The following is a 26323-nucleotide window of genomic DNA, read 5'->3' on the forward strand; positions in this document are numbered from 1 at the left end:
GAGAAATTGCCATGTTACCCCTACTACTTGACTACCACCATGGGTACTGCGCTGCAGTTCCAGAGTCTGACGCCAGACACCCCAGGATGTGGAGAAGCGTCGGGGAAACTCAGAAGGGAAGTCGGTTCAGGAGGCACAGGTGACGGTGGAGAGTGCCCCGAGTCTCCCGATTTTGCTCAACATTCCGAGTCGTCGGGTTGCCTGGAACAAGCTGGGAGCGCCCAACTTCCCGGACGGGATCGGTTCATGATGTGAGTTAGACTCAAGTTGGTCCCAGTCTGTCTCGACTTTGAGTCTTGGAGGGTGTGGGGGAACTGGGCCCAGTCCGGTGGCCTTGACCAACCACGGCATCGGCAGCGACACCCGCAAGCCACCCTCGAGCATCAACTTGAGGAGTCCGGGAGGGTTGTGGAGGATTGTGGAAGGTACGAAAACGCGGGCGCACACCGGCCATCCGATACTGGCATGGCGAGGGTAACGACCCACTGCATCAGGAGGACTTTGTAGGCCAGAATGTGGAGAAGTCAAAACTGGGGAACGTTGACTGGACAAACTGCGGTGACTTTGTGAGGGGAAGAAATTTTTGTCCTGCATGATACATGGCTGACCCAGTCAAACTGTCTGTGGTCCCGTGAGACGGTTTCACACGCAGGACAATATCTTGCATGCCTCACAACAGAACGTGTCCCGTGCACCGTAAGCGTAGCGGTACATAAACTGCACATACATGGTCCAGTCGCTTAGTCGTGGTAAGGTTTAGAGCAGGGCGCTCGGTGGCAAGGTCGGGCTCGAGCTGCGATCGGACTTGCTTGTTCGCGTGAATCGAATCTGCACGCATGTACTGTACAGGATCTCGAGGCAGTATGATTGGGCGGTACAACACTCCCACCGCAGCAATGACGCAGTGTGACCTCCCGTCAATGCGATTCTGGAAAAGTCCCGGCTTCGCGTTACGCAGACTTCTCGGCTTCACTGGACACTCATCATGATGCCATGACTAATATGGCAGAACATTCATGTACCCCGTGGACCGAAATCAGGGCAACGGTGGATGCTCACTGCGTGCTTTACAATTTGTGGAGGAGTGCTGCCACAAACTCTGTTGGTCGTTCAGTAGTCCACTCAAGTCCTAATCACAACGGTGAGTGGACCATATGTCCGCAATTACCGGGATGGTTTCGGACACTGTCCGCGACGAGCGGGATCCAACATGCCATGAAATGTATGTGAAAGCCAGCATACAGCAGGCCAGGTTGGGCCAAGACTGATTTTCCGCAACACATTACGCAGTCACACGAAAAACTTGGGGGTACCCCACGGAGTCTCCAGACGACTCCAAGGCAGGTCGGCGCCACTTCGGCGAAATCTTGAGTTTCGATCTTCACTGGGCGTCCCAGAACCTTGCCGGGCCGGAACCACAGACCGATGTCGATCTGGCCGATAATTGGATACAAGGAACTCAGGTTCCGGCCGGAATCGCTCTAGGGCTGGATGAGAGTACCGATACCAATTCTTGACCAGGGACGGGACTCAAATTATCGCGAGATCATTCCCATGGTTGACGATATTCCAAGCAAACGATGCCATTGCAAAGACCGGCCAATCCCTCAGATCTGGGGGTTCTACCGCGACGCAGCAGGATCCCGTCTCTTCAAAGCCGGGTGTTTGATTGGCTGTGGCTAAAAAGCTTGGTCAAGCGATGGCTTCGGGCACGGAGCGCAGTGAACCGCTGGCCTTCTCTGAGCCTGAAAAACGACGAGTAAGTTCAGCCCTGAAGTTAGCAGGATGTCACGCATGTTCTGTCCTTTCGACCAGGCCAGACAGTGGCATATCTCATAAGTCAATGATCGGATGAGAAATGCACGGGACACATACCTCCTAATAGCAGGTGGTTGGTTCAGATGGAAGCAAGTAGGTGGGGGGCAGAAAATCGGGGCGTCGTAAGGAAGTGTCATCACCAAGGCGAGTCACGAGTCAGTGAGATCACATGGCGTCTATTGTACACTACGGCACACATTGCGATACTCGCTCCGATGAGGGGGACAGACGTAGGATGTAATGATATCGAAATGTTCTAGCTACTGTAGAGTGTGCACCGTACACTCTACACGCTGACACTAGAGAATGGCGTCCACTGGGACCTCATCGGGCCCAGATCTCGAGCAGAAACAATGTAGAATGTTAATCATATCCGGGCCCTTGAATGTTGCTATATCTTGGTCTGGTAGGCCACCTCAGTACCTATAAAGCTTGGCTCAATAGCTATTGCGAGAACAGCTTTACACTTGAATAATGGAGGTGATCGTGGCTGCACCTTTGTCGTTCAAAAACTCTCGCTAGCGTATCTGAGCTATTATGTTATATACACACAGCACTTGAGTCTAGAACAGACTGACACATGTCCGCGATTCCCCGCGCCCCCCGCTCAGTAAGAGTACGACTTGACCCCAGGTATGCAATCCACACACCCCACCTACCACTGTCTCCCTCCGACAGGCTTGCGCACGCTAGGGTCGAGATTTCCTGGACTAGGAGATCTGCCACCGTGCAGGCGAGCCCGCAATCGTTCCTGCGCCGATCCTGCCCCAGATCTGCTATCCTGACTGGACTGCGATGACTGATATGATCCAGACCGTTGAGAAGGTAGCGGTCGAGCTGCCGAAGGTGCATGAGGCTGGAAATTTTGAGGGGGAGGCGACATCAGGGGCCCCGGAGAAGCGCTTTGAGGTGCAATCATTGACCCACTGGCACCGCTCGCACCACTGCCGCGACCCCGGCGAAGACTGGCTGTCTGAGCGCTTGCCGGTGAGGGTGCACCTGAATCACCCCAGAGGTCACCGAGTCCACCACCACTATTCCGGCCGTAAGCACCACTGGGCGCCCCTTGTCCGTGTTGTCCGGAGGCAGTCGCAATGGGCCGAGATGCGGCAGGGGCTGGAGCCTTAGGATCTGGAGGAAGCCATGCAGGGAACGATCTTCCCTTCTCGGTGTAATAGGCACGTAGCGCATTAGAGATATGGGAGCAATCCTCGTTGTCTGGGTCGTCCCCCTCGTCGCCTAGAGAGATGGCTCGGCGCAAGCTGTTGAGCCGTGATCCCAGAACATTGGAAATAGAGGAGGAGCTTTTGAAAGATGCGAGATAGGAGCTCATATTAATGCGTGCAGAAGGTGAATAGAACAAGATCGATCGTGGGACAATGTACAGTAGAGGCCGTGGATGCGCCGATGTGATGATGTGGGGTAGCTGGTGATGCGGAGTTGGGACTCGGGTGGCGCACAGCGAAGCGGAAACAGAGAAGAGGCGAGGAAGGGAGGCTCGTTCTCTGATCAGCAGATTTTCAGGTACAGCTGATGGAATTGCACTTGCACGCCACGAAAAGACCAGCTTCTGTGAGTGATGTGGGTTGCGGCGATGAGGTTCGGTGCACAGATCAGCTAAGAAAGTCGACTCCCGCTGCTGGCCCGATTAAATTGGCACGTGACCAGGACTGAGCTCGACGAGCCGATTTCCGATTGAAAGTCTGGCATACAATGTCATGGGAAGCGAGAGAAGAGTCTGCTTCCCAAGGCTGTAGAAAGAGTTTACTCGGTGGCTTTAGAATCTAGAGTTGACGAATGGGACATGGAGGTCGATGCAATATCTAGTTGGGTATGATGCCCGATCAAAATTAAGCACAAAGAAGAAAGAGAAAAAGTCTCATCCCAGAACGCCATGCACAGATCATATAAAGCTTTTCTTCCCGCAGGTCCAGCCGAATATTTACGCCATGATGTGGTTCTTGCCAGCATCCTCGGTCTCGTATTCGATCTCGATACGAGGACCCTTCTTCCGCGGCTTAGCTGGAGGAGCGGCATGCTTGCGCTTCGTGGCAGACTTGGGCTTCTTCTCATCCTCGCTGGAAGCACTCTCCTCATCACTCGCTTCATCGCTCTCGTCATCCTCCTCGTCGTAATCGTCGCTGGAGTCGGCGGAATCGCCACCCAGCCAGTCCTCAATGTCCTCCAGATCCTCTTCCTCGTCGAGATCGCTGACATACTCGACCTCGCCAACGCCCTCCTCTTCGTCCTCGATCTCCTCGCCATCATCCATGTCCTCGTCACGCTCGCCTTCACCGGCACGCTCCAGACCACGCAGAACCTTCTTCCAGATGTTCTCATCGACGTTGAGCGGCTGGTCACCGTAGGCGCCACTGCGCAGACGCTCAATGAGTTCACGTTCGATGGCACGTTCAACTTTGGCTGCGGACAGAGCCTTGCGCTCCCGGGTCTCTTCACGCCGGCGAATCTTGGGTGCCAATTTGGGCACGATCTTCTCGCCAAGACGGTCCTCCTCCTTGGCAATGTTTCTCATGCGGATTTGCACCTGCGTCAGACGGGTGAGACGCTGCTTGCACTTGTGGACCAGGAATTTAGGCCAGTAGATCAGACGCTCGTCAAGTTGCTCGAGGGCCTTAGCATAGTTCGACGACAGGCGAACACGCTCCCACCATTTGCTGGGCATGTGAGCACGCTCAACAGTCTTCATGTAGAGGTACATGTTTCCGGTCTCGGGGTCGGAGCGCACTGTTGCATATCGAGAGTTGGCAAGTGGACATGACTGGCGATTGCACAGACCAGTAACATTGTGCTCGTTGCGACAAAAATTTTGCTCCTTGGTGGTTCTGTTTCAAAGTATCAAATTAGTAAGGTAGGATGGCAACTTTGTTATGTCTTATTAGATGTTTTCAAGGCCATCGTCTTTTTTTTGATTTTAATGGCCTTTCATATATAAAGGACAAAACATTTGGGTGGCGCACTCACTTCAGCTTATAGGAGCAAAACTGCTGATTTATCACCTGCCATACGATCTCGTCCGACATGACGGGCAGAGTGCGATGTTATGTTTGATGCTAGAGAACCTTTACCTTGGTGTTGACGGAAAGGAAGAAAAAAAAGTTAGGTCACGTGGCATGGGCCTTATCGATAGCCGGCTCAGGCCAGCCCGCGAGTGATGTTAGAGGAAGTCCGGTCAGTTAGTTTCAATCCTATTTACTAAGGAGCAGAGAAACGTTGTCGCAGAAATGAAAATGATTATGAATATTCTCCGAGCAAATTTACCAAGGTAAACAAGAGCTCAACAGGTTGATTGGGTATTTTAAGTTATTCATATCTTCGGCGAGAAGCTTTAAGATTGCAGCTCACTGTTGCCAGGGAGCATCTACTGGAAATTGACTGGCATCCGCCCACTCACCACTTGGTGGATTCCCGCTCTGATCCGCATCCTCTCCGTTTGCCGCTTCTTCAGCTAAACCCCACCCCATCGACTCCAGTTCGCGGGTGAAGAAATCCCGTTCCTCGTCCATGATGTTGGCACCAGCATCTCCGCCCATAACGTCCTTGTACTGACGAAGATGCCACCAATGTGTCAGTCCCCGAAGAGCCTGCTCAAGAGGCAGTGCCTCTTCGACTTCCGCGTCAACGTCCGAACCAGCAAGCCAATCATCCCGCAGCTCCGGTCGGCAGTAGAGGTAAATAGCAGTGATAACTCGCATATTGCTTTGGCGCCATTTGCGACCACAGTAAGGTACTTGCGACTTGAAGAGCTTGAGAGTGTAAAATCGAAGATGAGGGTCCGGAATCTTAAGCCCTTTTCGAAGGATAGTGCTCGACTTGTACTGCACGAGAAGAAGACAGCGATGCGCCTTGTCTCTCGTGATTTTCTGCATTATGTGAAGAAAATTGATCGCAGAGAAGAAATTGCGGAATGAGAAAGTCGTGATAGGTTCCTTCGGCGGCGGAGCAGTAGGATATCCAAGCTCATCAACTTCTGGCCGCTTGGGTCCATCCAAAATATCCTCAAACGAGCTGTCTGGGGAGAAAGCTCGAATGACGCTGTCGCTGGTATGCAAGGCAGCCCTCTGCCGAGCTATTGGCGGTGGAGCAGCTTCGTCCTCACTCTCAGTGTCCCCGTTGTCTGCGTGCTGCGTTGCAGGTTCGGTAGTTTGACTGCAGAAGTGGAAGAACCTGAAATGTTTGACAGTCAGCGATTAGGCCATATATTCGTTAAGGTGTCAACGTACGATAGGTCCTCTCGGTCATTTTTTTGCGCCACGGCTTGATCCACGTCCTGATGCGCGAACATTTTGAGGATCAAAGGCAGGTAGTTTGAATCAAGCAGCAATTGGGTCATGTATTCAAATTTCAAAATATCTAGACAAGTAAGTAGGGGGGACATGGAATTCAACATGACGAGGCAGTTTGGCTTACGCGACCGCTTGAACCATTTCAACAAAAGAAGCAATGTGCCAGACACAGCTTTGCCGGTGATTTCTCGTAGGCGGATATTATCCAGTTCGTCTACGGATAGATCGGACGGTAATTGTCCAGACGATACGCCGTTTTGCGAGCTGTTGACTTGGGCTTAGCGACTGCTTCCGATTATAGGCAGGTGATTTCGAGATTCTGGTCTTGCATACCTTGTACTCTGAGAGGCCTGGGAGTTTGGCTGGCTCACCATGGCGCTGACGTTCGTGAGAATGATCTTGAGGAAGACAATCGTTATGGACTGTAGATGAGCCAAAATGTGGGCCTTGTGCAGATGTCAGTGCCTCATTCTTTGCGACAAGCCTGATTTCACTCACATATAATGCTTCCACCGCATCTAGTCGCCGCTGTACATCAGGGTCGTCTATCTTTTCCTGGCGAATGTGTGACTCGCCTTCTCCCAGCTTCAAATCCTCCAGTCCAGCTGTAATATCATCGAGGGGAGGGAAATTTGGCACCGCTGGGTGGGATTGTTCAAAATTCCAGCCTCGGTCATATTTCATGAAGTTTTCTCTTTCCTCCCACATCTGTCGCATCGCTCGTGTCATTTTGACGTGAGTTGAAAACAACTTTCCCGCCTCGATGACAGATGCAGGCACGTCGCTACCGTCCCAGCGTTTGCCCACTAGAACATCCTGACGTTCTGTCGTACCCTTACCCCCAATCTGATTGCTAGTGTCATCCAATGGAGGGTACAAGAGGGGAAAGTTCTGGTTTGTCTGATAATTCTGCTTCTTGCCCGCCTTCCCTCCGGGTCCAATCGGTGACGGGGGCGGTGATGGTGCTGGAGTTGCAATGTGAACTGCTTGCTGGATGATAGACCCATTCCCACCGGTGATAGGTGGCCCAACTCCACAGAAAAGGCCACTGGACGCACTTGACCTGTTAGGGTGCTGGGGCAGTGGCGGCAGAATAGAATTATTCTCGAGTTCCAACGGGACAACTGATGGAGGTGGATTGTACGATGGGTATTTAGACGTGATCTCTTGACGGAACAGATGGTAGTCCAAGGGCTTCGCGGTTAGGAAAGGAGTTCTGCGGGCTGCAGCCTCCTCTTCTGAAATCAGAGGTGGTTCAAGTATCTCTTTGGTCTTCTTTAACTTCTCGCTGCCTCCGAACACAAGGAGAATAGATTTCCAAAGAAGCAATATGATTCTCGTGAGTGGAATATTTGCGGATTCATCCCACCGCAGCCGAGCAATTACTTCCACAATGGTCACTAGCAGACAAGGGTTTGATGCAGCAAGCGCATCCCGTATCGAAGTATTCTGCGGATCCCGTGCTTCCTGTCGCCGACCGACTTCAACGGAGAAGTAGAGAATTGTCAGCACCAGATTTGCCTCACGCTCAGGAGCGGCGATATCGCCTGGACTAAGCCGTTCCAATTCCAGATCCTCGGGGTTCACACCCAGTGTGGCCCGGTTCTTATCATATAATTGAGAAAGTCTGAGAATGAGGGCGCCAATTCCTGAACATCTCTGAAGAAGACTGACATTCTTCTCCATCCAAGAAATCTGGAGCGAATTCGATCGGGGGGTTTCAGCTGCGCTCCGTGTGTCCATCTCCTTGGGGTAGTCGGGTGATTCGCGCCCACCGGTGATTCCCCAGACTCCAGTCACGGCGTAGCAGAGATTCTCCAGTGCCTCGAGCCGCGTTGAAACTTCATCACTTCGCAGATCTTCCAGGGATCGTTTAACAAAAGCCTCGCGCATGTCCTCGGAGACTTCAGTCCACGAACGCTCATCTTTTCCAGGGGCATACTGTTGAGAAAAGGCAGCCCATTGTCTGTCGAACGAGATTTTCATTTCAGTCAACATCACGCGATCAAACTGGTTGTACTGAAACCACTCGTTGAGTTCGTCCGGGAAGGATTGAGCGTCGGCATATTCAAAGGCGTAGGCCGGCTGTTCAATCTTGGGAATGTCCTGCACAAGCTTCCGCAACTGAGCCAGGCTTATGGAAGAATTCTGTAGTCGGCCTCCATCCTGTGCATTGGGTGCTGGAGGTGGTGGTTGTAGCGGGGGTGGAGGAGCAGAGGCCTCACGTCGCAATTGCGGTCTTTGTGAAGTTACCTTGGACTCTGTCGGGCCATCCGAGCTCCCAGGAGCTTCGAGCGATTGCTTTTGTTGCTGTAGCTCCTCTGCGACCTTATCCATCAACTGGTCATCTGGAACTGGGGAAATATCGCTGCCAGTCTGGTCCACCTCATCAGCCTTGACAATGTGACTTTGCCTTGTATCCGTATTGGTGTCAGTCTCTGATGATGACGTTCCCTCCATGGTGAGGAGCCAGGCTTAGCGAAGAGACGGAAGGTTGGACCTGGCAGTTTTTATGGTGCTCGATTATCGGGCGAAAGGTGGCGGACAGGAACAGGGCAAACTGCTTAAAAGACGTGATCATAAGCCTTCATCGCCAGTCGATATGAGTTGACGCAAGACGCCTTGACAGTTGCACAGTCTGATCGAGCGGTATCACAGTATGGCCGGTGCCATGGTGTACATGTCTGGCCGTTTTGTCGTTTTGTTGATAATGTTGTCCCTGGCATCTGCGGGGAGCAGCGGCGATCAATTTATCACGTGATTTACGTTGATGGTAACGGTGTTATCGCATCGACTACATGGCAAAGAAGCCATACAGTATCATTGGGGTAGCGTGGTAAGAGTGGAAACTGGATAGTCCCGCGGCCTGGCATTTGTTGAGTTCTTTCGTTACTTTTCAGCCGCCTATCTGGGCATATCTGGTTGCGAGAAACATATATTGTGAGGATCATCTGTATGTTCGAAGGTGAGTATATGGGTCTGGACTCATGTCTTTGGCCTCTACTGAGAGACAGCTCAACAGGGGGAAAGGCTTAATGCAATCAGTGTCACGACGAGACGTGATTCATAATGGCAAAAAACGACCACAGTTTGTCAGTCAGCCACAGTAGCTCAGTCGGCTGCGGCCTCGTCTTCCGAATTGGTGTAGTGGCTAACATCGTCGTCTCTCACACGACAGCCAGGGGTTCGATTCCCCTATTCGGAGTTTCTTTTTATGCTTACTCCAAAGTCAGCATGTAGTCAATGGGAGGGGATGACATTGTTTTGAATAACAAAGTTCGCTGAGGGTAGCATGATTATTGGCACATTTTAAGTATTTCCTTTCCACCTTGTGGTAATGGATGCAGTTCCTGAGACATCGCAGTTATGTAGTTTCCTACCCATACATATATGGTATCCCATCGAAAGTTGCAGGTCTCCAGTTTCTAATGTCCACTACCTACTTTCCCTCACGTAGTACTAGGTAGGCTACACTGTGAATGATCAATTTCTCCATATTCAATGATTCCTCAACAGTGTGACACAGGCGGCCACTCCCACGGACACCTAGTAGGTTTTCAAACAACAATCCTCGTCATTCAACCCACAACCTCTGGTACAATTGGTTCGAGCACTCAGACCAGCCCTAGCCGGCTCGACTCGAAGCCCAGATTCCCGTCGTTGTCTGGAAATTGGTACCAATACCTATCTAAGAAAATGCGCGAACTTATGTGCTAGGTGGTAAGTGAGGTATCAGGTAGTGATCCTAGGAGAAGGTATAATACTCTGCAGTCTGCGTGCAGTCATGCACTGATGCAGAATGTGAATCTCCAATGGTGGGGATATCTACCCGCCCGGTGGCACGTACAAAGTACCAAATATATATTCGCACTGATTATCAACACCTCGTTACTCCGAAAATCACCGAACGGACTTCGATTTAGGAGTTCAACCTCTGGCCCCAGTACAATTCCTCCTGGCAAGACAACATTTCAAAACTCAGCTCCCGAACGATCAAGCGATGAGGCTCAACACATTGTATGCCACACTCGATTGCGCATTGTCGTGCCAAAGCACTATTCTGACTTCCTCAGTGACTTACTCCGCTTCTTCAAGCGGAGAGCTTCCCACTGCTGCCAACCTGCTTCCGCCAGGTCCTCATTGACCAGCAAATCTCGAACCCTCAGAAGGCGGCACACGGTCATCTCAGTCGCCCAGTCGATCCAACCCGACCGACGGAGTAGGCCCGTCACCGCAAACCATCCGCACGCACACAAGAACCCGGCTGCCGAGCCTGCCAGAACCTGCTGGGGCGTATGGTAGCTTAAATAGACGCGGCTGGCGGAGACAGCCACTGCGCTAGCACATAGGCCAACAATCAAGGCGCTTCGCAGTAGGAAATCCGAGTAAGGGTAGGAACCAGCGTATGAGGGCGAATGGCGAAATGCGAGGAAAAGAGACATATAGACAGCGAAATATGTCATGAATTGGGCGTGGGACGACGGCATGCCATATCCCTTACCGAACATTTCTGTTCAAGCATATGAAAACTCATCGATTAGCGCTTGCCTTCTGGTGGCTAAGTGCACTGACTCCGAGAGTTCAGACAGTATAGGCTACTTATTGGGGCTCCTTACCCTTCGGTCGCTCCTCTTTGATGACTCTCTTCAGAGCAAAATTCAGTGCCTCACAGCCAAGCTGCCCACCAAACATCAGAATGACTTCGACCTCGCGCGAGGCCCAGATCAGGGTCGCATAGGAAACGCAGAGCGCCTGAGGAGCGAGAGCCAGCCATGCTGATGCGAAAGACAGCGGATCTTGGGGGTTCTTAGAAAGATGTTAACAGCTGGTCTTTTGCAAACCTCAAAGTGAAAGGTTCAAGTCACGCACATAATGGACATGCGTGAAAGATAGTGAGGCAAGGGGAGTGTCGCCCATATTGAGATGTATTCAAGCTTGACGCTCTCTGAAGAGGCCTAGGAGTGAGGAGAGGCAACCGAGACAAACGAGACAAACGTGGTAGAAAACTTGGAGGATATGCCAAGTTAAACGGGCCGAAGACCGTTTGTCTTCACGATCGAGCGCAAGGAAGCTTGAATGTTGATTGATCTGAAGGACTCGGCCCGATCAATTGGAATGCGGTAAAGAAGCACTAGGCGGATAAACCGACTGCTCGATAAGCCGATAAGCCAGCAGCCGATAAGCCGATACTGCGACAATGGTGGTGTATTGTAAGTTAACTGTACGGTAATCGGACAATTTAGTTTTTACTGTGAATTGTGGAACTTCATGATTGCAATGCATGATGCTGCCAGCTGCACTAACCTACGTACCTAGAGATGTACATAATACCTATCACCTATACCGTGGCATGCATAAAGCTTTATAATGGTAACATCTGCAAGGTCTATTCACTCAGCCACCTTGTTCAGTTCTACCATAGTTTCCAAATGGGATAAGGGGTTCCTTGACTGCAGCATCATCATTAGAACTTCGTAGGTCACGTACTTCATAGGTACATAGCTATGGATGTAATCAACCAAGTTCTATTGACGAATATGCATAAGGAAGCTAAGGTTGCGTAATGTAGCAGACTCGCAGAAGTCGTTTGCTACCACTAGACTTTTATTCTGGACAGCAAGTTGTAACAGTGTTCCTCTGGCTTATGGACCTACTTTAGCAGACTGCCACCTCCGACAACTTCTAAGCTGATATAACGCTGTATCGTACAGTCAGAGACACAGCGGTAACTTACAGCCACCAACCGATAAGAAGTCCCACGTGCTCCGCCTGAAGTGCAGAGCGCACGGCGGGGACCCGCAGTCAATTTGATGAGGGCGGGGGACACAGAAAAAGGGCCGCCGTGCAGGGAAACCAACACAGCCACCAGCCATCATTCAGGCATCAAAAAAAAATGACCACCTCATATTGGACATCATTATATCTGTTTCATCTTTCATCCCGTATGCTCACCTAACCTGCACTTCTCACTCTGTCCTCAGAAATACCATTATTCTTCTACTTCACTTCGAACCATGACGCAGTCCCTGTCACTGACCACTCCCGTTTTCTTCTTACATCATTTGAGAGACCCCGCCTCGACCCAGAAGTCACGACAAGGACGAGGGCGATTACAGAGCATCAAGACGCCTTGATTGTGACTTGTATATGGTGGAGTGCCTCGAGGTACGGTTCGAGGTGACCGTAAAGGGTACCTACCTCATATATATACATTACGTGAGGATCGACCAATTAACTCTGGTTGGACCTTTCTTCAAGATCGCCACTGGAGGACTTGAATTCAAAACCCGCTTAGCACCTGCCCACACGCACGGTATGTAGCCATTCTCGACTTCCCTATGCCATGACTGGATTGTTTCAGTATCAGATCCAGTTCCGTTCCTTCTGCTGTGGCAGATGCCGGTGGCACTAGGTAGTTTGTGACGTTGAGATCTTTTCTAACATCGACGGCGTCGCACCTTTAGGGCTGGTCACAGAATGGATGACAATACAGATGAAGATGACCGATCTGTGGAGCTCACCTCAATCGCCGCCATCTACCCAGAAATCAGAATCGATCCAGAGAATCCATATAAAGCCTTTCTTGACCTCCCCGTCTCTCTGCCGTCGCCGACACGAGTCTGCTTCCAACAGCCGGTCGATCTGAAGTTACCGGCGGCATTAACGCCGCCAACATCGACGGACGGCTTCAAAGATGAGCTGGGACAGGACGCCAATGAGGACATTCATCTACTGTCGCACCTGCCACCACTGAACTTGACAATTGAGCTACCTGTTGGGTATCCTGCCGAGAAACCGCCGATTGTGCAGCTCACGACCCACCCGCGATGGCTCCCAGCGAAAGTACTCACCCGCCTGATCGAGGATTGCGTGCGACTGTGGGAAGAATGTGGACGGGACATGGTTGTCTTCACATATATCGACCATCTCCATCAGTCAGCGGAGTTGGCCTTTGGAATTCAGGACACCACTGAGGGTGCGCTCTCTCTGTCTCGGGACTTGAAGGTGGCATTACTCGACTTCAATGGGAGCATGGAACGAGAGAAGTTCGAACAAGAGACCTTTGAGTGCGGAGTGTGTCTCGAGCCGAAGAAAGGTGCTACATGTCACCGCCTTCTTCGATGCTCTCACGTGTTTTGCGTCCCGTGCCTGCAGGACTTTTACAATACTTGCATCACCGAGGGCGACGTTGACAGCGTGAGATGCTTGGCCCCCGATTGCGAGACGACGCGAAGCCCCGTGTTGGTGCCCGCGGACGGTCACACACCTCGTCGAAGCAAAAAACGGGACCGTACACTGGGTCCTAGTGAGCTTCTACAGATCCCTCTGTCACCAGAGATCGTTCAACGATTTGTCTTCCTGAAGCGCAAGAAGAAGTTAGAGTCTGACAAGACCACCGTATATTGCCCTCGTCAGTGGTGCCAGGGTGCCGCTCGGTCGAGACGGCATCCCAAGCCCACAGATCCAATGGCTGACCCTGAAGATGCCGACGCCTCTGACGACGAGGATGAAATCAAATATGACCCATCAGGACAGAAAGGTGACCTACCGCCGGTTGCTGAGCGTGTCGCAATCTGCGAAGAGTGTAATTATGCCTTTTGCAGTGTTTGTCGGAAAGGCTGGCATGGAGAGCTCGTCAGGTGTTTACCACAGCGCAAGAAAGAGGAACTTTCGGCCGAAGAACAGGCGACCGAAGAATATTTGCGTTTATATACTTCCATGTGCCCGACATGCACTGTTCCGTGTCAGAAACGGATGGGTTGCAATCACATGCGTTGCTTCCAGTGCGACACCCACTTCTGCTATCTGTGCTCGGCGTGGTTGTCCCCTGACAACCCATATAGCCATTTCAACCAAAGTACGAGCACATGCTACAACCGTTTGTGGGATTTGGAGGGGGGTGATGGATTGGATCCAGAAGGGGCGGAGGCTCTGCACCGGATCCCCGAGGTGCTCTTGCATTTCGACGTCGAGGAGGAACATAATGCAGGTGCAGAGAATGGCGGCCAAGAAGATGAGCCATTGGAGCTGGATTGGAGCTCGGGTTCTGAAGAGCCGGATGATGCACCCGGATGGGACTACAATCAGAATCGATATCTCCAGCCACCGCCGCCGGCGCCTGTGCCTCCGAGAAACCCAGCTGCTGGCCGAGCTGGCGATGCTAATAATCCTCGGCCTGACGCGGCGGCTCGTGCCGCGATGGAACGAGAAGAGCAAGCGCGCGCGATGGCCGAAATCCGTCAACGGAACCCCAATGGCAATCGCCTGCCCCCCGGACACCGGCAAGACCAAGTTCGTGGTCGCGCAGGCCCCGAGCCGCGAGGAATGGCGGGGCTTCAGCGGTTTCTGGAGCTTGTGCAAAATGATCGTGAGGATGAATGGGACAGTGATGAGCTGGAGGACTTTTAAATCTGCACAGGACGTACAGTATGCTGTGGACCAACAATGAGCTTGTCTAGCATGGTTCAAATCGACAAAATGGGTGCATGGTGTTTTTGAAGCGTGTGATGTTTTTGATGATGAAATTCCAAGTCTCTGCTACTCATCGATGTGTATCTAAAATGATTTAGCGCGTGGGGTCGATCCAAGGTTGCTTTTCTAGCCTAAATCTCATCTCATCAATAATGACTACGAACGTCGAAACAGGGCCAGCTGTAATAGTATCACCAGCAACCGATCAACCAAACACCGCGTGCCATGGACACGCCGCTAACCTCATTGCTTAGGACCTTCACCACATACGTCACTTCCGTTGTGGACCTTGAGGACCACAAATGTTGAATGCGGAGTCTCGGCCCAAAGCAACAGCCAACGTTGACTTCGCCGGGTGCCTTCCCGCCAATGCTTCTGCAATGTCACATTGAAAAGCAGTGGTCTCTAACTTCAATCCCATATATGGCATCTTGGCATTTCAGTAACCGATGATGCTTCAGTAATGCTTTTTACCTCCACTGCATAAAGAGGTCGTTTTCTAGATTCCTCCTCATGAGAGACTAGCGATGCACTGAACGTCCAAGCGCCTGCGCCGCGCAATCTATTCAACCAACGTCATCAGCCCGAACCAAGTCGCCCGTTGTCGGACTTGGCCAGGCAGCACCAAAAGGTTCATTTTAATCACCTGGGTATTCCTGGATATCACCAATGTTGAGGGGGCAACTCAAAATCACGACCACGGCTTCATTTCAAATCTCATAGTCGCCAATGCAATCTAAATCATCGGCCGATAGGCCTGCCATGTTGGCTGGGGCCTTGAAACGCAGTTTCTCCGCTGCGAGTCTGGATTACCTTGGCGCTCGTTATGTCGGCGCTGGCCACGAGATATGCAGCTACACTTCACAGCCCGTCCGCATCCCCATGCGTGATGGAGTCCACCTGGCCGCGGATTTCTATGCGCCGGAAATCCCTGCCGGAAAGAACCCAGCTGGACTCATTCTTATCCAGTGCTGCTACGGCCGCGGGTCAGGGATATCGTTCATCAATGCTCGAATCTATGCGGCTCGAGGGTATCAGGCGCTGTTCGTGAGCACCCGTGGCACGTATGGCTCCGAAGGCGTCTTCGACTCCGGCCGCAGTGAGCATCTCGACAGCCAGGATATCGTGATCTGGATGCGACAGCAACCATGGTATCGGGGCTCCTTTGCGACTCTGGGTGCCTCTTATTTAGGGTATTGCCAGTGGGCACTCTTCAACGACCCCCCGGAGGATTGTGTCGCGGCTGTGATTCCTGTGGCACCGCATGACCAGGCACTACATGCATGGGGGACAGGATCCTTTCGCTTGGATCGAGCTTCGTGGAGTGATGAGATGTCTCGGAGGCAGGATGAGAAGGGCAGTTTCCTTGAACGGCTGGCCAACATGCCCGGCTTCAGTTTCCTACGGTCGCCAGAGCTGGATAACGCACTCGCTCGTCTCCCACTAGAGAAGTCGCTGCGGACATATTTCGGGAATCGGGCACCCTGGCTCTTTGAGTATCTCAAGCATTCCGATATCAACGATGAGTACTGGACCCCATGTCGTCACCATGCAGCTCTTGATCGTGTCAAGATGCCTATTCTGCTCATAAGTGGTTGGTATGATTCGTTTACGGAGCAGACACTGCATCAATTTAAGCATCTGAAACAAAGGAACGTGAACGTCAATTTGATTGTCGGGCCCTGGACGCATGTCCAGGCATCTGGTCTGTTTTCAGTGCCTGACATACTCGATTTCCTTGCAGAAAATGTGGCAAAAACTGGATCATACAAACATCCGGCAGCGAAGATCTATGTCACTGGTGCTGAGGAATGGAGAGCCATGTCTGATTGGCCACCGAAATCGCAACCAAAGACCTTCTACCTGCAAGACCGCAAATCTCTCGGACTAGTGTCGCCAGCCGAAAATGCAACGCCCGCTTCCTTCATCTTCAACCCGTTGGAACCCACCCCCAGTCTCGGTGGGAATCAAATGGCGGCTGGTGGACGTGTAGATGACAGTGAATTGGCAGACCGATCCGACGTTTCAGTCTTCACAAGCGAGCCGTTAAAAGAAGACCTCGAAATCTTAGGTGCGCCAACTGTGCACCTGATGCACACCAGCGACCCTCCTATCGCAGACTTGTTCCTCCGGTTGTGTGAGGTTGACACTCGTGGTGTCTCACATAATGTGACGGAGATGTACCAAGCTCTTCAGCCGTCTCGTGAAACAGGAAAATCTTTACTCTTGACTTTCCGTGACTGCGCTCATCGTTTCAAGAAAGGTACTCGAGTGAGACTTCTTGTTGCTGGTGGCTCGTTCCCATTGTACGCAAGAAGCCTGGGAACGTCGAATGATCGTGTCCGAGGCGAGAATACAGTCCCCCAAAAACACACTGTCATCGTTGCCGATGGAGTTTCCCGGCTTGTTCTGCCGGAATGTCAGATGTCGGGTAATGTAGCATGATTGACAGGGGCTGTTTCTTGCTTGTTAAGGGCTCGCTCAGAAGGTGGCCATTGAGCGCGAATTCAGGATTGATACTCATTACCGCACAATAGTATGGGTTGGATTCGCGTGGGGCTGATCAACGCAGCCGTAATCGGGACAGTATTATGACAATAATTGACATGAAGATTTATGACCATAGATTCCAGTCACTGGAATGAAGGCAGTTTGTAGGGTGTATCCACTGTGTCCTTAGGACAGGACGAGATCCTCGAGCTATTTAAGCGTCAGGGTCGTCGACCTTGGGGCCCGCAACGTTCGGATCGGATCTCCAGGTGTGCCAGAATTCATAAGTCATCACCGTATGATCACGGAAGAACAACATCAAGCGGTAGTGTCGAGACGGGTGATCCCCGTGCCAGCGCTGCTCGGGATAGTAACTTGCGGAAGCGAGCGCATGTAGCTCTGGAAGTGTGAAGTCTTCGTGGCCACTGGCTGAGTTCAAGACATTTGAGCGACTGCCTTTATGCTCTTCCTCTACCTCTAACTCCAAGTCTGAGAGCGGGCTGGCCAGTTCGCTGGCTTGGCTGCGGACATTTCCGCTGTCTGTAGTATGCGGCTTTGTTTTAGAAGGGACTACACCCACATCGGCCGGATGTTCGAACCCAGGTAATTTGGGAGATTTAGGCAGCGAAGAAGAATCATCGACTGGGTTGGCTGTGCAGTGGTTGAACTGCACCCAATCATTAGGGTCAACGCCGCGTGGAATGGTGGGCACATCTGGCGGAAGTTCAAATCCTGGCATTGGGCTCACAGCCATGCCGAGAAGTGGACCTCTTGGCCGCTCAGAAAGTTTCTCTTGATTTGCCAGTGGAAGAATGTGGTCCAGGCGGAACGCATAGCCAATGTCCTCTTGCCATGTAAGAGATATAATGGCCACACGACCCTTTTGGGACGCAGCAACCACAAGTCCCATGTCAGGAAGATACTTGCCCATATTGAAGCGATCGTAGGCACCAGCGATGCGATCATCTCTGCGATCACGAAATCTTTGATAGAGTGGTTTGCGGCACAAGACCTGGTAATCTGAATTGATCGGGTACGGAGTCAAGCCAATGTCGTGTGCAGGGAAGTGTATGGTAGGAAAGAACTCTGGCTGGCGTACAGCTGTAACGATGAGCGCCAAAATTAGTAGCTGAAAGCGGGATAAAAAGACAAAAGCGGCAGGGGTCACTCACGATGCACAGGCCTTTTCATCAGTGTGCACAAGGTTGACTCCGAGAAGGCTTCTAGGTCTTCAAGAAATCTGAGATGGAACTGAGACGGCGCACGAGGGGGCTCATCATCCACTTCCAAAAGACTGGCTATAGGAAGCTTGTCTTTGTGTCTGATATCGGCCGATATGTTGTCATCTCTGGAGTCGAAAGACGAATGCCTACTAACGTAATAGCCTTCGTGCGGTTCCTCTGAAGTCAATGTCCAGGGAGAGTTGCTGAATAAATCGTCAGGCAAACAGTCGATCCGGTCACCCAGGGTCCGAGCTACAAGTGGGCCATGCGCACACGATTGTGAAGCATCCAGCACATGTTTGACGGAGCTGGACACGTCCAGGTTAGTTTTATCTGAGACAACAAGGGTGCCAGGTTCGCATCCACAAGCATCCTCCTTCACAGCATGCTTTTTAAAAGTCCGAGGATCCAGCGGAAACACCATCCAGCCCATTTGACGAGGATCATGGAATAGATCTCCTGAAAAATCAGACGAGTAGACATGGTATGGGCCTAAGTCATCCCATATTCGCCAGACTAAGATATGGCCAGAAATGTCGATACTGACCATCCATAGACCGTTAGAATCCAAGTCGAAGTTGGCAAAGGACACGTGGGGTATGTTCGCAAAATGACCACGATAGGTCAAACGTAAATTGCGAGAACGAAAATGGCGAGGCATATACCTCTTCAACTCCTCAAGTTGATGGCCATCCTGAATGGATATCCACGTATTATCAGCATGAGTTGAGTTCATCCCGTCAGAATCCGGATACGACGCCACATCATCCACGTCTTCCGCTAATGGATCATCTAATGCAAATGCATAGACAGTGATATGTCTATTATTCGCACTGACAGCGATGAGTCTGGCAAATTTGTGTGTGGCCAAGCCCCACGCGCTCATCCCGACGTTTTCCACGAAGAATGGGACTACGCCGGTGCTGTCAAAGGGCCGGTCCTGTCCGCTCTCCGCAGCACGCTTCACTGCAGAAAAAATGGACTCTACATGATAACCGCAGACATTGCCAGAATCAGTAGCTATCAGCAAGACTTCATCTCGGCCGAGTTCATCCACCAGGATACTGTTGATGGCATGAGGATTGTCTGGGTCGATGTAGCCATCTGCGAGTGGATCCTTCATAACTGGGTGGATGATCATCTCGGCCTGCCCGCCCAACACCTGAAGGGGCCCCGAAGGAATCCAGACGTGGACTTCGCAATTGTATGCAACGAAAAGCAAGTTGCGCCGCTGGGAGGAAGCTGCCTGTGTGACCGGTCAACAAAAAGCACATGCGCGATGAGCTCCGCCAGTTGCTTACCAAGTTGCTTCTCCAGTTAGCCACCGCTGGCTCCAGAATATCATGCTTTCTTTGTTCACAAATCAGCATCAATGAGGATTGGTGACGCGAGTCAATGCTATACCTACACGGAAAACTGTTTCCGTCAGTTGATTTTCCCCCTTACCAGGCAAGGCAAGAATGCTACGCACTCGTTGATCTTTTCGCTCGACATTCACAGCTTGCACTCGAGGGCCACGAGACGCAGGAAAGGCTTCAACATAAACCTCTTCAGGCCATTGGTCTGGATCGTGGCTGTCGTCCGACATTGCTTTCAGGCTAAATGGGATCGTCCCTAAAAGTTAAGCGTGCACTAAGAATCCTCACGAATCTAGGGACGGCGAGGTCGAAGAGCGAAAGAGAGAAGGTGCGAAACGCCAGAGATGCACTTGTCATTTCCAAGGAAGAGCGCATCTGCGACATGCAAAAAGAGGAAGGGAGAAAGTTGGGAAAGAAGCATGATCACGTTCAAGCACGGGCAGTTGTTAGGATGTCTGCTACAATGCGGGGAGTGGGACTAGCCGTGGAGCAAGCAGCTAATGATGAAATAGTTTGATTCACCGCCTTCCTGCTAAACGTTCGGCATTTGAGGCACAGCAGTGTTTCCAGATAAGGTTGCTCTCCCGAACACTTGCTATCGAAACCAATCAATTTTGCCGAGAGCATGGACCTCGTTGCAGGAGTCAGGAAAGAAGGCAGCCGGTATGCGATCAAGCACTCAAGTTGACCTAGTATGCCTAAAGTGTTATTACAATTCGCTGATACTGACTATCTACACAGCGGCGGCCGTGGCGAGTTCAAATGGACCGACGTCCAGAACTCCAGCCATCGCGAAAACTACCTGGGCCACTCTCTTATGGCCCCGGTTGGCAGATGGCAGCAGAATCGCGATCTTTCATGGTATGCCAAGGGCGATGCGGAGGCTGAAGAGGAACGAGCTCGTCAAGAACGCGAAGAGCTCGAGCGTGTGAAGCAAGCCGAACAGGAAGCTATGGCCAGGGCCCTCGGCCTGCCAATTCCCGTTAAGACCGAGCCAAATGCGAACTTGACTCCTCTAGGGACAAACACAAATACGTTAGACAGAGCAGATGCGACATTCGCCAAGGGTACAGCAAGAGAAGAACATGGAAGTCGCAAACACCGGCGGGACCGAAGCTGCAGCCCGCGTCGTGAAAGGCGAAGAGATCGAAGTCAAGGCCGACATAGGGACGACGAGCGGGGTAGTCGAAAACACTCACATGATCATGAGAGAGACCGTCGAAGAGATCGTAGTCGAGATCGTCTCCATCGACGTGACCGATATCGATCGCGGGACAGAGCGCATCGATCGAGACGCTCACATTCGCGTTCACGATCACGAGGTGGTGATGATCGGAGAGAGTGGCAAAGACCACATCGACACGAGCGCGGCCACTCACCTCCTCGACAGCCTCGCGAAACAGAACGATACAGAAACAGGTCTGAACTTGATCGCAGACGTTAGATGCTCACGAGGAAAAGAGCTTTTTTGTTCGCGAGATACCACATGAAGTTCACAAAACAGCGATGCTTCAATATCCATCATCAACGCAATTTTTCTGCTTCATGAATATCTTTCCAACACAAGGAAAGCCTTTCTTGTAATGGGCGAAGGGTCTCGACGAGTCGACTCGGTGGGTAGGAGAATACATGTATGAGGTATTCACTCAATTTGTAAGCGTCTTCCGCATGCTAGGGGGATTACAGGTAGGAACCAGATTCAGGGGAAAGCAGATGTCACCGTCCAGAGTTTTTACGACTCGATCCGGTTTAGGTTGAGTAAGAAAAGCGCCAGCAGATGAGAACGCATTCGAGACTGGAAGACATGTACTGTTTTGATTTAGCCATCTGTAATTCAGGGGCTTTCTATACGCGCAGAAAGCAAACTTCGCTGACAGGTCACTTCGGTCATCATAACGTAAACGATGACTTGCGAGTCAGGTACCATCTAACGCTAGCAGCGTCATGAGACAGATCTATCATCCAAAATATATGCTTCATAGCTCATCGTGGGAAGCTGGCTTGCTCTTCCGCAAATCCGGCATCGCCATCACATTCACCACCAGACTGGTCCAGCCAGTGAAGTGCTGAGTTCGCTGTCCCACGCCTGTTTCAGGGTTGTACTGCTCCCAGGCAAATCCAGTCCTCTTCCATTCCTTGAAAATGTTCTCCACTAGATTCTTCCGCAAATTGGTATACATCTCACGAGCTTGATCTTGGTGAGGGCCAGAGACGATGGCAAGTTCCTATGTAGGAGGTAGAGCAGCTGTCAGCATAAATTTCAGGGCAGACAATGCATGAGCGGAGGAAGACTTACATATAGATTCTTCAATACCAGATAATTGATTGGCATCCAGACGGGGCTTCGCCAATAGTTCTCTTCCGTGCCATAGTGCTGATCTTTTTTGCTGAGACTGCGGATACCATAATCACTCCACAGTTCTTCTGGGTCGCTGATCAGATCGAGAATAGCCTTGAGACGAGGACTATCAGGGCCCAACATGCCGGTCAGAAATGGGAAGATAGAGACGTAGCCCTTATGGCATACATGGACGCTCTCTTCAAACTCGTCAATGGTGGCATCGCAGAAGGTTTGCTCTTTCTCGTCCCAGTGAAGGTCATCAATGTTGCGTGTGATAGCATTTTCGTAGTAAGCAAACTCTTCGGCATCCTCTGTCTCGCCCAGATAATCGGCAATGCGACGAAGCGTGCGGGTCATCATGCCAATCCAGCTGATGAGGTCCACGTGCAGCTCACCGGGGTGAGGCGGCTGAGGGCGGGGATAGTCATCGATACCAGACGTCAAGATGTGTTGCACTGAACGTCCTCGCCAGCGGTAGCCTTCCTTAGTTGAGAAGGCCTCGCGATCATAAGACTTGATGTCTCCACGCTGAGTCTTTCGGTACCAGAAGTAGTGTCTCTTCATCAAAGGATAGAATGACCGAAGGTAGCCATTTGCCAACTCCGGATTCCGCAAGGTGGCTGACCGGAGAGACTCCGCAGGATCCTCATGAGGGGTGCTTGTAGATTGAATGCTCTGGTTTGATCTGGCTCTGTCCATGAAGTCTTCCAAAGCCATGAACAGTGTCGGAGGATTTGCGTAATGAGGGTACTGAACTGTAAATTCAGCGGGAACCTTGCTTCGTGCTTCGTGGCCCAGGATTTGCTCTCTCGCAATCCAACCGTCTTCGTCCATAAGATGGAACCAGCTTTTGATGATTTCGAGACTAGTTCACGGATTAGACTAATGCTTAGCGGGAGCTGGTATGAGTGACTCACGCAAGATCGGAATCATATTCCATGATGGGAATGAGGTGGAAACCTTCGTCCCAAAGGAATCCTCTTGGGAAGAATGGCCGAGACGGAACACACGTGAAAAGATCCTTTGGACCCTCCGTCACTGGTTGAGCCTCAGCGCGCGCTTTCGCAGTCTCCTCCCAGAAACCCTCATTTTCCTCTTCGTAGGCGGGTGAAGCAGATCGATCAACAACGTCATCGCCATGGAAGAAGCCGATGCCGCCCACCAAATTGGAAATCATGGCCTTGGAGAAGGTTGAGAACTCAGCGTCCTTATCAAAAGGCGCTTGCGGAGCAAGCACCTCCTTGAATCGCTCGGAAAATGACACAAATGCTTGCTTCTTCTGTTCTGTGATTGTGTCCGCTGTGTCCGCATTAGCAAAGGACAGATCTGGGAAATGAAGGTCACACTTGGGTCTTACAGGTCATAGGTTTGGGGGCAGATCCTGATGAGAAAAGGACATCAAACTAGTTGCAGTCAGTTGAGAATGAAATTGCAAAAACTTTCTATCATCAGCCAGGAGATGAGCTCTGCTTACCTCGAAGGCGCCCTTGAAGACTTTCTGCACGAGATGAACGTTGCCGTCGCCAGGCACGTGCTTGATGGTGAAGAGCTGAGCTGGGTGAGGTGGGTTATCGGTACCGAGCTTCTCAATGGCGGCATCGACCTCGCCCTTCATCTGGGCAAAGAGAATGCCTATTACAGGATGATTTAGTCAGATACAGCGCACCAAAGATCTATTGGTAGAAAAGACTCACCCTTCGCTTGCCAAAGAGCTTCCTGTGGCATTGTCGCACTGGAGACAAGGCCATGGCCCAGTAATTTGCCCAATTTATCATCGCCAACTTCAAAGTATTCATTGCTGCTCGGGCCATCTGTGACGTCGATTGTGAAGTCCCCCAGTTCAGAAGCATATCCATTGAATCGCAGGGCGCCCTCCATTGGCGCGTGGTCAGAGACAGTGCTCATATCGACTCCCAGCTGACCAAGCCCTTCCAAGGTGGCGTAGAAAACAACTGAAGTCGCTTGATCAGGGCTCCCATCTTCTCTTGGGATTCCTTTCACGCGAAAGCCCCAGCTGCCACCGTGTTGACCACCTGGCACTTTGATGAAGTCAATGGTCAGGTCCAAGGTGTTTCCGGCATCGTGAATGGTTTCACGACCACCCTTTCGAATATCGTATTCGTCCCAGCCATATCCCGCCATGCCTTCATTTTGTTCGCAGGTGTGCCTGAAGTCTGAATTCGAATGTCAGCTACCAATCCAGTCACGATTCGGTAAGACACAATTTAGAGACTGACTTTGTTGAACTGAAGCGAAGTCATCAACCTTCGACCACATAAGGCCTGCAGTGAGACTGTTTGCAAGACGAGGTCGCACGCCGAAGTAGAGATTCGACTTGTATGGACCCCATAATAGAGACTCATTGTTGGCTCGCGCGGCCTCCTTGATCAAAATTGACACATCATTAGGATTCTGATTAGCGAGAATCCCAATGGTGTGCAAAAGAGACACCAATAACAGTGAGATTCCCAAGCGATGCATCGTTGACCGCATCATTCAAGTTGATGGCATTGAAGGGAGACACTTCGGCGAGGACAGTCAAAAGTGCGCGGAGCTGCAGGTGTTCTCTCCGCAATTACGTGGCCCGAGCTCCTCACCCTGCATTGGCACGGCATCATATGGGCGGGCCGTTCGTAGTGATGCTCTACTACCTGTAGACTACCAGGGATGGTCGAAATACAAGAGAGACTTCAGCTGTGGAAAACTTCTATGTACACGCGCTGGTCTTGTTTACTGATATCATGCAACATGGACACAAATCTACATACGCCATCTTTCAATCAAAGCTGATTACGGGGATCCAAGGAACCGATCCTCGCACTTTTAGCTTGCCCTTCGAAGACAAACTCACTCATGAGTTTGCCAGTACCAGGTCCATTTTGGATACCCCAGCACGTATGGCCAGCTGCGAGATACAATCCCTTAGTATGGGTCAAGCCCACCAAAGGACCCTTGCCATTCTCGCAGTTGGGTAAGTAACAAGCCTGCCTTGTCTGAATGTTGCCGTGGCGCAGTGCATCTGAGATACTGCCAACCTGATCGATGATTTCCTGGCAACGCTCCAGGTCGACTTCGACCTCGGCAGAGGTACTCGGTAGTGGTACAGTCTGGTCTCCGTCACCACATGCGTATACTGTGTCGTCCGGACGGGTGTAGATTTCTGGGGCTGCGACGGTGGCCCGTGACTTCCTCGCAGGGTCGAAGTTTGCAGGAATCTCAATGTTTGTAAACAACGCGTAGGCACTGACAGGCCTAGCAGGCTCAATGACAACGCTGTGAGCACGCATGGCCGTGATTGGTGCCTCTGGTAGGACTGATCGAGTCCATGGACCAGCCGCCACGATTACATCGGTAGCAGCAATGGTTCGGACTTCCCCGGAAGCTTTCTCAGTGTAGGTCACTGATTCAACAGCATCAGCGGAGCGAGAAATCTCATCCACTTGACCAATGATGACTACCGCGCCTTTCTCCTCTGCCAGTTCCGCCATGGAAGTGGTGAACAGATATGGGTGGACTTGAGCAGTCTCACCGGGCCCACTCATACTCTCATAGGCCCGCAAAAGGTCTGACTCTACCCAGTCGAGATCTTTAGGGATGTTGTCGACCTTGAGCCTAGAGACTGCGGCCTTGCTGCGCTTCTGAAGAGATTCGCCTGCCTCCTTGTGGCTCTTGTCACTCATGGCGCGGCCTTTGACAACCAGTTGACCACAGTTGGTCTCCCGGTAGCCCCATTTCTCACTTCCATTGTGCTCCTGAGCAAGCTGCGCGTGGAGAGAGAAGCTCAGGTCGACGATGTTGCTGGGATATGCCCATTGAGCCAGTAGTCCGCCTGCCTTGCCTGAAGCCCCGCCAGCGATCTCGGATGCCTCGAGGAGGGTCACCTTGTGGTGAGCTGGATCATAAGACGGATGTCTCGTCAAATAATATGCTGTACAGCAACCGATTATACCACCGCCTGATGAACACCGAAAGTCAGTCACTCATCCTTGCGGCATGTCTGACAGCGGGGCTCTGAGGAGGGGAAGTGGAAAGATCGCGAGTGCTGCCAACTGACCAATGACGACAATATCGCGGCGACCAGTCGAGGTCGACATAGTTGCTACAGGCAAATTTCTGGAAGCGAGACGAGGTAATAATGCCACCTTGTGATTCAGTAATGACCAGAGATGAGCGTGAAACCGAATTTGGCAAGGCAATTCCAGACTTGTGTTTCGCTACGTCACTAGTAGGATGGAGGCCCAGTCATCCGCACCTGACTCTTGTTGGCTACGTGACTTAGTGCTTGTCTATCCGACCCGCTTGAAGCGATCAACTGAT

The 26323-nt window shown here is 51.6% G+C and overlaps 11 protein-coding genes across 11 annotated transcripts; 6 read left to right on the forward strand and 5 right to left on the reverse strand.

Annotated features, from left to right (window-relative positions):
- Nucleotides 1–39: 39 nt before the first annotated feature.
- N7539_004896 (uncharacterized protein) lies at nt 40–255 on the forward strand (the record flags this gene model as incomplete). The annotated part of the gene is made up of 1 exon (XM_056934498.1): nt 40–255. The coding sequence occupies one exon, from the start codon at nt 40–42 to the stop codon at nt 253–255; it is 216 nt and encodes a 71-aa protein (XP_056789692.1).
- A 960-nt stretch (nt 256–1215) lies between these two features.
- Nucleotides 1216–1517, forward strand: N7539_004897 (uncharacterized protein; the record flags this gene model as incomplete). The annotated part of the gene is made up of 2 exons (XM_056934499.1): nt 1216–1222; nt 1291–1517. The coding sequence occupies 2 exons, from the start codon at nt 1216–1218 to the stop codon at nt 1515–1517; spliced, it is 234 nt and encodes a 77-aa protein (XP_056789693.1).
- A 956-nt stretch (nt 1518–2473) lies between these two features.
- On the reverse strand, nt 2474–3151 carry N7539_004898 (uncharacterized protein; the record flags this gene model as incomplete). Its single annotated transcript, XM_056934500.1, has 1 exon — nt 2474–3151. The coding sequence occupies one exon, from the start codon at nt 3149–3151 to the stop codon at nt 2474–2476; it is 678 nt and encodes a 225-aa protein (XP_056789694.1).
- Nucleotides 3152–3760: 609 nt separating this feature from the next.
- Nucleotides 3761–8582, reverse strand: N7539_004899 (uncharacterized protein; the record flags this gene model as incomplete). The annotated part of the gene is made up of 6 exons (XM_056934501.1): nt 3761–4661; nt 5182–6003; nt 6060–6189; nt 6247–6386; nt 6456–6568; nt 6621–8582. The coding sequence occupies 6 exons, from the start codon at nt 8580–8582 to the stop codon at nt 3761–3763; spliced, it is 4068 nt and encodes a 1355-aa protein (XP_056789695.1).
- Nucleotides 8583–10177: 1595 nt separating this feature from the next.
- Nucleotides 10178–11039, reverse strand: N7539_004900 (phosphatase PAP2 family protein; the record flags this gene model as incomplete). The annotated part of the gene is made up of 3 exons (XM_056934502.1): nt 10178–10632; nt 10739–10928; nt 10992–11039. The coding sequence occupies 3 exons, from the start codon at nt 11037–11039 to the stop codon at nt 10178–10180; spliced, it is 693 nt and encodes a 230-aa protein (XP_056789696.1).
- Nucleotides 11040–12015: 976 nt separating this feature from the next.
- On the forward strand, nt 12016–12303 carry N7539_004901 (uncharacterized protein; the record flags this gene model as incomplete). Its single annotated transcript, XM_056934503.1, has 2 exons — nt 12016–12064; nt 12104–12303. 2 exons carry the CDS (start codon nt 12016–12018, stop codon nt 12301–12303), a joined length of 249 nt encoding a protein of 82 aa, XP_056789697.1.
- Nucleotides 12304–12599: 296 nt separating this feature from the next.
- N7539_004902 (RBR-type E3 ubiquitin transferase) lies at nt 12600–14531 on the forward strand (the record flags this gene model as incomplete). Its single annotated transcript, XM_056934504.1, has 1 exon — nt 12600–14531. One exon carries the CDS (start codon nt 12600–12602, stop codon nt 14529–14531), a length of 1932 nt encoding a protein of 643 aa, XP_056789698.1.
- An 825-nt stretch (nt 14532–15356) lies between these two features.
- Nucleotides 15357–17039, forward strand: N7539_004903 (CocE/NonD family hydrolase; the record flags this gene model as incomplete). Its single annotated transcript, XM_056934505.1, has 1 exon — nt 15357–17039. One exon carries the CDS (start codon nt 15357–15359, stop codon nt 17037–17039), a length of 1683 nt encoding a protein of 560 aa, XP_056789699.1.
- Nucleotides 17040–17298: 259 nt separating this feature from the next.
- On the reverse strand, nt 17299–19895 carry N7539_004904 (uncharacterized protein; the record flags this gene model as incomplete). Its single annotated transcript, XM_056934506.1, has 5 exons — nt 17299–18185; nt 18257–19553; nt 19609–19657; nt 19716–19723; nt 19779–19895. The coding sequence occupies 5 exons, from the start codon at nt 19893–19895 to the stop codon at nt 17299–17301; spliced, it is 2358 nt and encodes a 785-aa protein (XP_056789700.1).
- A 395-nt stretch (nt 19896–20290) lies between these two features.
- N7539_004905 (MMtag domain-containing protein) lies at nt 20291–21155 on the forward strand (the record flags this gene model as incomplete). Its single annotated transcript, XM_056934507.1, has 3 exons — nt 20291–20328; nt 20407–20732; nt 20788–21155. The coding sequence occupies 3 exons, from the start codon at nt 20291–20293 to the stop codon at nt 21153–21155; spliced, it is 732 nt and encodes a 243-aa protein (XP_056789701.1).
- Nucleotides 21156–21641: 486 nt separating this feature from the next.
- Nucleotides 21642–26100, reverse strand: cwh41 (mannosyl-oligosaccharide glucosidase; the record flags this gene model as incomplete). The annotated part of the gene is made up of 10 exons (XM_056934508.1): nt 21642–21890; nt 21962–22871; nt 22924–23305; nt 23364–23409; nt 23481–23638; nt 23701–24180; nt 24244–24388; nt 24456–24529; nt 24858–25898; nt 26061–26100. 10 exons carry the CDS (start codon nt 26098–26100, stop codon nt 21642–21644), a joined length of 3525 nt encoding a protein of 1174 aa, XP_056789702.1.
- Nucleotides 26101–26323: the final 223 nt, after the last annotated feature.

The sequence above is a fragment of the Penicillium diatomitis genome (genome assembly GCF_028827545.1).
Source record: "Penicillium diatomitis strain IBT 30728 chromosome Unknown utg000005l_segment0_segment0, whole genome shotgun sequence".
Lineage (NCBI taxonomy): Eukaryota > Fungi > Ascomycota > Eurotiomycetes > Eurotiales > Aspergillaceae > Penicillium > Penicillium diatomitis.